Below are 9,662 nucleotides of genomic sequence, written 5' to 3' on the forward strand. Positions count from 1 at the left end.
TGTGTCAATAGCGTTAACACACCTCTACCCTGAAATGATCTGCCCACAAGTCCTAATCAATAACGTCACGAGAATGAGCCACGTTTCATCAACTACCCACACAAGCCTTCATCCCAAAGATCTAATACGGCACTCTGATGCATTTGCAGCTAAACTGAACAAAAATATGAATGCGACACTGTTGGTTTTGCTCCCATTTTGCAGGAGTTTGGACTATGATGACACTGGGCCTCATTCACTGACATCTTCCTAAGTTCTTTCTTAAATCCCTTCTTGAGAAAACTCCTAAGAAAATGTCTGCGTCAGATTCTTGACGTATTCTTAAACCTGACGTATTCTTTAAAAAGAACTGTTCACACCTTTGTGCTCGAGTGTGTAGATTCTGTTCTTACCGAAGACCAAATCCCAAATAGGAAAACACTGGTGAATGTCAGAAATTTGGTAAAAATTGCATAAGTGAATTTTAAGAAGAAGCTTCTTCTTAAGAACAGTTGGAAAATTAGGCCAGTTGTTTCTAATCTTCTCTACTGGTCCAAACGGTTTGCTTTCATCATTTCCAAGTGTATGCTATTGTTTCTCGGTGGTTTGTTTTTGTTTCAGATCTGATTAGCATTCACATTGCTATAAAAACAAACAAACAAACAAACAAACAAAACAAAAACAACAACAACATCACATATCCTCAAATAAAAAACAAATCAATAAATAATCATACCTTTTAAACCTGGCAACGCATATGCAGCCTATGATGATGCCATCATTGCCATCAAATGCCTTGCTTTTAGTTTTCGGGAAATTCTATTTCACACATCTTATTGTCCAACAGTGTCCAGTTATATCATGATACACCTTCTAGGTACATGATGGCCTAATCACTGCCTGTATCATTCAAATGATCAATTGTATAGAGCCTTAAAATAACTACAACCATGTATAGTAACTGCAGGAACTGCATAGTAACAAGTAGCTGACCAATCAGCTGATCTCTGTACTCTTAGCACTTTATAGCTTTTTAGTAAATGTGGCAAAATTGATTTGCTGGAGTGTTTTGTTCGTTTAAACTGGTCCACAAAGCTTAGAAAGACTAACCTGATAAACACTGTCTCTCGACAAAAACGTCTGCAGGTCCTGTGATGTTATAATTTTGCCATAACACGCACGCTTAATTAGATGGGCTATAGCAAGAAAAGTGCTCGTCATCCCAAGTGATGATGCCCTGCCAAAATCACCATCCCAGGCAAATCACATCTTGGCCACATAATGCAGCAGCAACAATTTCCAAAAGTAATACAGGCTACCCAAAAACATGCATCCCTACAACTTCATTATCCGAGCTGTTTATTATTTAAGCCACTCAAAACTAATAGAACTTCCGAGAAACACTGGACTCTTTAACTTGGCAACACTGATTTTAAATATTTTGTTTAGAGCAGAGGTGCATAACTTCAGCCCAGGAGGGCCAGCCCAGCACCCCCTATGTGCCTATCGATGGCAACCAGAATAGAAGACTTGGAAACTACTAGGAGATTATTAGTATAGATTCTATGTATTGTCTTGTTTATATGTCTTTTTTATTATCAATAACTATAAGAATAAAAGTAAATACGTAGCCAATGTGAAGGTCATGCAAGTTCAATACTAGGCTATTAATAAATTAACTGTATATTTTTAAATTGGTACATATAACACTGAACAAGTAGACCTCATTTAGCCTTCTTGACAACTTAAATAAAACCACATTTAAGCAAATACTACATTTAGCATGACTAACTAGAAAAAATAGGGCTGGTGATGTATTAAGCTATTAAACTTCAGTGAACCTGCATAACACACAAGACTTTTTACTTCTGTTGTGTGGACACCAGACCATAAGTAAAAAAAAAAAAAAAAAAAAGACCAAAACTCTGAACCAACATACCAGTAGACTACACATAAGCCCACACCTATGGTGTGACCTTACTCTCTAGGTGTGGTGTTCATAAGTAGAATAAGAATGTGTCACTGACTTGCAAAGCCAGACTGATGACATAGTTATGTGCACTATTGCTGTTGGGAATCCTACCTACACTACTACTGGGAAATGGGGGGTGTGTGTGATGAAAAGGTTCTCCAGAAGCTGATAACCCATTTAGGTCCAACACATACATTTAGATTATAAAAGAATGCCATAGAACTTGCTCTAATTGGTCTGTAAGGATTAAGCGTTGTATACATGTACACTGGATGAATGTCTAATTAACGTGTCTTACCAACATTTGGATTTTCTTAGCCTCATATGAACAAAACTTTTTTTACTGTGACAAAATAATAGTCAAAACCATCTGGTGCTTTATTGCCATATGGTTTAATACATTTTCTTATGATTTGTGTTCAGGCAGGCTCAGAGAATAAGTGGACATAATGACAAAAGTTTAAGATCCTGGAAGTAACTGATCAGAACAAAATGACTAAACAACGATTTAAACATGGTTAAATAATTATGCACTTCATGATCATGGCAGACCATGGCAGCCCAAACCTGGACTAGATGATCATCACACAGTAATTGATAGTGAATAGCTGTTTATGCTTCCATATAAATGTTTTAAACACGTCCTCACCGTCATGAACCTAGCATCTCCATTTTTGTTGTTTTTAATTGTTTTGACAGAATCGGTGTTCACCACCTGCCCTCTATGTTGTGTCCACATATTAGCATTAGTTCAAAGTGATGTGGAATAAACCGTTTCTCTGTTAACTTCCTTTTAAAGTTAAAAGTGTTTTTGCTTTTTTGGTAAAGTTACCATTTTGGAGATACGAGGTTTTGTGTCCGACAGAGTGAAGTGATTGCTTCTGGCCAGCTACACATACAGAGACCTTAACAAATCATGTTTACATCTCGCCGTAAAGTCAGCAGCATCACACAATGGCAAGTTTTGTCATGGATGTTAAAAGATGGTCCACACCAAATGTGAAATTTCACATTTGGATTATTCTGTGGAAGTTACTACACCATAATTAGGCCTAATATCCAACTTGTCAGGGTCAGGACAAAGATTCACATGCAGATTCACCTGAAGTCATTAAACTTCACAACACTAGTTTCCAGTTCCGGCACTTAATTGACCTTTCCCCCGATATTTCGGTAAAACAACCCCTAAAACTACAACGAACATATAAATTTAAGTGCATTTCCAAAATGATGCAAAAAGGGGTTGTAATGAGGTGCAGGACCGTCATGTCAATGACTAAAGGTGCCGAAGAGTCAACTGAACACAAGGTTGAAGCAGCTCTCCCGGGCAAGAATATGGTGAAGCCAAACCAGAGGTTAGCTTGCTAAGGATACTGAACGAGCTCAAGGACTTTAGACGTGACTATAGATATTGTTCTCCAGGCCATGATGCCTACTCAAGGATCGATTATTTTTTTTATGTTTAAAAATGGGCCGACATAGAATACGCTGTATTGATACAGGAATGATTGATCTGTCTGACCATGGACCTGTTTCATTAGTTATTCAAATGAATAGAGCCACTGGAAATACATTGTGGAGGCTTAATTTAAATATTCTGAACAGCCCGCAATTTAAAACACAAACGGCTGAAGAAAATGTTTTTGCAACAGAATGACGACGGGGAAGGGGTTCAGAGATTGTGTGGGACACATTGAAAGCAGTTATAAGGGGGGAAGTAATAGCCCATTGTGCTTTTCAAAAGAAGACAATTAAGATTGTTGGACTTAAATAAAGAATTAATAGAGCTCGATTCTGAACACAAAACAAAGCAAAATCCGAATCTCATTTCAAATATAAAGGCGATTAGGAGTGAAAGATGTAATATATACACAAGAAATTGAAAAAAATGATGTTATTCACAAAACAAAAATATTATGAATCAGGGTCAAGAGCTACCAAACTATTGGCAAGAAGATTATAAAACACAGCAAACAGAAAATATGATTTACAAAATCAGAGATAGACTCTAAAACTTTATATGATACAAGAAGCTTTTTAAAAAAAATACTATGAATATTTATACTCTCAGCCACAACACCCAGAGGATGATCAACAAATTGATAGTTTTTTGGTATCTCTTCATTTGCCTGCCCTGTCAGAAGAGCAAAATAAAGAATTGATGGCAGAAATAACAGAAGAATTGAATAAGGCCACTTCTAGGCTAAAGGCAAATAAGTCCCCGGGTACAGATGATTTTCCTCCGGAATGGTACAGGACATTTAGATCTGAGTGAATACCGAATCTTCTTCAAGCATGTAATACAGCTCTTTTGGACCTTCACGGAGGGAGGCTATAATTTCTGTCATTCCCAAGGAAGAAAAGGATAAAACAGATTGTGCATCATATAGACCCATTTCGGTTCTAAACATAGATTATAAGCTGTACACAGCTATTCTTGCCAAAAGAGTAGAAAAGTTCCCTCCTCAGTTTATACATAACGATCAAACAGGAATTATCCCACAAAGACAAACTCATGATATTACTACACACATGCTACTTACATTAAGCCATATTGAACAATGTAATTTGGACGCTTGCTTAGTGGGTCTGGATGCTGAAAAGGCTTTCGACTCTGTAAGTTGGATCTTTCTATATAGAGTCCTTAAACGATTTGGGTTTCATGACCAATTTATTAAAGGAGTTCAGACTTTATATGATAATCCAAAAGCATGAATAAAGGTAAACAGGCATCTCTCAGACACGATCATATTAAAACGTGGTACAAGACAAGGGTGCTCAATTTCACCCCTGCTCTTTTCCCTCTATATAGAACCACTTGCTCAATGGATATGTCAAACAGATAAGATTGAAGGTGTCTCCATACATGGGGAGCAACATAAGATTGCACTTCATGCAGATGATCTTTTGATGTATCTGGGAGAACCCTCAAACTCATTTCCCGACCTGATGGAACTTTTGGATTGTTTTGGGAGATATTCTGGATATAAACTAAATGTACAAAAGACCCAAATATTGGCTTTTAATTATACACCGCCAAAAAAATATTAGACAGATTCAATCTGAATTGGAGCCAGAATTCATTAAAATATCTTGGAGCAAATTTACCAAGAGACATTTTGAGACTGGCAGAGATTAATTATGGCCCCCTTCTAACAAAAACTTAAAGCAGATACAGAGAGAGGGAACTTGATCTCTTTCTTAGACCTTAGTCACGGAGTAGATTCCGTAAAAATTAATATTCTTCCAAGATTCCTCTTTGTTCCAGGCTCTTCCAGTAGAAATCAATTCAAAACAATTTTCGCGATTTTTCGCAATTTTCGGGGAAGACCCAGGACACGCTGGCGTGACTATATCGCCCAGCTGGTCGGGGAGCACCTCGGAATCCCTCTTGGAGAGCTAGTGGAAGTGGCTTGGGAAAGGGAGGTCTGGGCCTCATTGCTTATTATGCTGCCCCCGCGACCCGAACCCCGGAGAAGCGGAAGATGATGGATGGATGGATGGATGTACTTCCCCACTCGCGATACTGTTTGTATATTGCTCCCTGACTGAATGTATACAGTTGACTGATGTGGTTTTTACATTTATTTATTTGTTTATTTTTCACCCTTCATTGTAGCTGATTGTTTTAAAAATGTAAAAAAAAAAAAAAAGGTATTAAGAGACAAAATTGACCTGGAAGGTGGTTAAAAAGTGGAGATGTGATTGTCTCTCAAAATAAAGAATAAAACAAACTTCACAACACTAAACATACAGCCTGTGACTTTGTTTGGAGTCGTCCATTTAGCTGAAACAAACACTTCTCTGTAGTATGTCAAAAACATATGAAGGTTAGGGTTCGGTTCTGGGTTGGGGCCAGGGTTAGGGTTAGGTGTTGTGAAAGGTTGAGTGAGGTTAGGTTTTGCACAATGGAAGTAACATTAACAATAAATCTGCTTAATGTAAGTAATGCATCGGAAGAACATCTACAAGATATTTAATTCGGTGTATTCAGACGCTTCACTACTGCTACTTCACTGTTATGTTGATGTGTTATTGATAATCTGTTAAGGGGTTATTAATCATCTACAGAGGACCACTCTGAAAGTGTTTTTATACATATTATCCAGTTGAGAACAGTATTGGTTTTGCGAGTGAAAATGTGTAGAATCAAACACTTTCATCGTGTTCTCCACCCCCAGAAGCCATAAAACATCACAGTCAATAACAATACTGAGAATGAATGGCTTACAGCACGGTAGTGAAAAAAGGAACTAAACAAGACGCAACCACACACAGCCACATACTAAATTTTGTGAGAGTTTGGAGATCATGAGGAAGACCAAACCGCCAACACAGTACGCCTCACACACCAACTGCCAAACAGTCAAACATTATCAGGAGAACCGTGGTAGGAAATCAGAAAAGCCAACATCTTGCATCCCTGAAATAAAGGCTGAACAGGCCTCAAGATGGATTATACACGTATGCATGAGTGGTACCCAACCAAAACAAGCCCCATTATATAGGCACTAAAATTAAAGTCCACAGGTCGGGGAAGCCTGGAAGCTTCCTGTGATGTGCTGCTCACATCACAAAAGTTACTCAGCACCTGACACACACTCTGTGGCTGTGGGGTTGAACCGAAGCCAAAGATCAGTCCCTATGTAAACTGACAAATGACAAGCGTGAAGCGGTCCGCCATGGGCATTTTGGCATTCATTCATAGTAAAAGTGGGCCCTCACATCTCGATAACACATCAGCAGCTCTTTGTGATCTGCCCACTTCTCTCTCTATTTCTGATGACAGGACACTGACTGATGTCCTGCAGAGAATAACCTGCCAAGCCACTTTGCCTCAGTTCACAAAGCGTTCGTGGTAATTTCCAGGCTTGCTATCTGAGTCGACAGATCAATCGGACATCCAGCATCTTCCTCGGATGCGCTACAAAGAATAACCGAGCTAAAACGTTGCCTTAAATGAGCCTGTGCTGTGAGCCAGGTAACGTTAGATGGCTGTTTGGCATTATCACAGCGGGTCGGGATCCGTCTTAGCGCAGTTAGCTACACTCACCCTAACTGCCTTAGCTTGCAAGCCCGCACAAACATACAATAACGTTAATGCACTGAGGAAATGTTTAATCCTAGCTGGCTAGAGACAGTGGATTCCTCATGAAGCGCAATTTAGCGTCTTGTTCGAATTTCCCGTTCCACCTTAAATGGAAATTGCTGCTCCGTTTAAGGTGGAACGGGAAAATGCGAACAAGAGGAGGGCGAATAGGAGCAAGAGGCTGGCGAATACGAAGCCTTGTGCATTCCTCCTTAAATAAGCCCGGTCGTTGTGTGTGGTGGAGGGTCGAAGTGTGAACCTGAAAACGGGATTTAATCACAGTTAGCTTACAGCTAGCGTGGCTAAATCGAGCTAACGCTAGCTAGCTAGGTTACGTTAGCCAAACAACGTTAGCTGAAAGCTAACACAGCTAAGCTATGACTTGTAGCTACAAAATAAGACAAAAACGGTCTGTCGGAAAGCAATTTAAGTGACTCCATGAGAAGATAGAGGTCTGGCGTGCACCTCGCTGGTCACCTTCCCTCCACCACGGGGATATTTTCGCCTAAGCGCGGTGAGGTCGGTCAGGTTTTAGCCCCGATAGCCCCGCCAGTCCTAACGTTACCTGCCGTAGATGCCCTCGGCGATTCGGTTCCGTTTCAACGGCCGTCGGAGTTTGCTGCAGTCCGCATTGCGCCGCTTCATCCTCCTGTTTTTGCCCTCTTCGCTTCGGCTTCTATCAACAGCCTACTACCGCAACAGCGTCCACTTCTTCTCCGTCCAGGCTGAGCGGAGCGACATTGGAAGTTCCCTAAAGGATACAGCTAGCTAGGTAGCTAGCTATCGTTGTTATTATTATTTTTCTCTCCCCCCCAACTGGAAACAAAGAAATAAATAAAAAGACTCGATGGAAGACCCTCCTCTCCTCTCTCTCGCTCTCTCTCCCCCCTCCCTTCTCGACGCAGGACAGAAGCTCAAAAGACACGTTTTCACCCACACCAGGTTTGTCAAGACCAAACACTGGCCACAATCAACGTTTCTCAGAGGTGATCACATTGACTGATCAATAGCCAGTCGGCAACATCGACCAGCCATATAGGCAATAAAGCGTTGTTTTGTCACGGCTTCAAAGAGAAAAGCTATATAGGGCGACTGACAACAGTAAAGACGGCCTTTTTGTTTGAGCGAAGTTTCTCTCGACCAATCACGTCCCTTGTTGGCGCATCAGGTAGAGCCCGCTGACCAATGAGATGTCAGAGGCGGATCGTCGAGGTTTTTTTTTTGTATGGACTTACGCTGTTTGCGTAGCAACGGCGTTTCTCTACGAGCGTTGACGTTGCCAGCAACAATGGAATATCAATATTTCGCAAAACGAGGCCTTATGTGCGTGGCAGTTGTAATCAGTCTTTATTCTTTTTCGTTTATCATAAACTGTCTATTGGTTGCAGCATGGCGAAAAAAGTCTGAAAATTTTATATGAAGAAAAAATATGATAACCATGGTCATCTATCGAGGGACATGGTTGGGATCTGGGAATACCCTGCTGGAAAACCCAGCACAGATCAGCATGGCTGATCACCAGCAAAACCAGGGTATGGTATGTTATGGTATGTTATGGCAATGAAAGTTAATATGCTGTTCACCAGCAAAACCAGCATATGTCACATATTGGATGCTGGTATGCTGGTGAACCAGCAAGACCATGCTGGGTGACCAGCTAAACCTAAACAAGACCAGCACTAGGCCAGGTTAGAGCAGCAAATAATTAATTACCAGCGAATAAATGCTGGTTTTTGCTGTTTTTCAGCATTGTAGTAATTGTCAATTACTGGGAATGTCATATATGACAATACAAAGTATGTGAATTATCATTTATTTGGAAAATCATGTGGATATTAAATTAAACACAGAACTGCAAAAAAACCCTCATATTTCAGTAGTTGAGATGTAAACACTCTCAGAAAAGTCACGCCTTCCTCACATGGAATGTGCAAAGAACAAGTGTTTACAGGAAATCACATGTATTTTCACACGTGAACATGATTTCACATGTGATCACACATTGTGCCACATGTGATAAAACATTTTTTAACGTGTGAAGTGTGTAAAAACCACGTGTTTTATTCAGTTGTGAAATTCAATGTTTCTGTAAGAGTGAACACATTCAGAGTGATTTGATATGAAATGGAGAGAATCGCTGACTCAGATGTCTGTGCAGTGGTGGTGATAGGAACCAGGGGTTGCAATGTCTACAAGGCAAATATAGCCATGTTGTATACTGTCCAAGTCAACCCACACATGTCTGTGGAGTTTTGCTGCTGATGAAGATGTAATGCTAATTTTGGTAAAATAATTGTAAATCTGAAAATCTAGGTTTTCTTTGGATACTGTTTTGTCTTATGACGTACTGCGTGTTACTTCCCCCATGAATGATAGAAATACATTTTCGGCCAAAATCTTCTCTGAGCATTAGCACAAAATAGTGGCTCAGCATTTCATATGAAACCACTCTGAATGACTTTGTTTGCGTATTAATGACTAAATTTATCAAAGATTTTGAAAGGTTGGTGGACTTCCCCTTTAACTAAGGTGTATTAAGTATCTGACAGCCTGCTTATTGGCTTCAGTCATTAATAAACATCAGTGATTCAGAAAGTGTGTGTGTATGTATATGTATATGTA

At 39.9% G+C, this 9,662-nt stretch overlaps 1 protein-coding gene across 1 annotated transcript in view; it reads right to left on the reverse strand.

Moving 5' to 3' along the window:
- The window catches only part of maco1b (macoilin 1b), a 33,946-nt gene extending 26,261 nt beyond the window's left edge, over positions 1-7,685 (reverse strand). Inside the window, exon 1 of the mRNA XM_017695465.2 lies at positions 7,606-7,685. Within this exon, the coding sequence (XP_017550954.1) occupies positions 7,606-7,685 (80 nt within the window). The remainder of the gene's footprint in view (positions 1-7,605) is intronic.
- Between the last annotated feature and the right edge of the window lie 1,977 nt (positions 7,686-9,662).

This window comes from Pygocentrus nattereri, chromosome 5 (genome assembly GCF_015220715.1).
Source record: "Pygocentrus nattereri isolate fPygNat1 chromosome 5, fPygNat1.pri, whole genome shotgun sequence".
Lineage (NCBI taxonomy): Eukaryota > Metazoa > Chordata > Actinopteri > Characiformes > Serrasalmidae > Pygocentrus > Pygocentrus nattereri.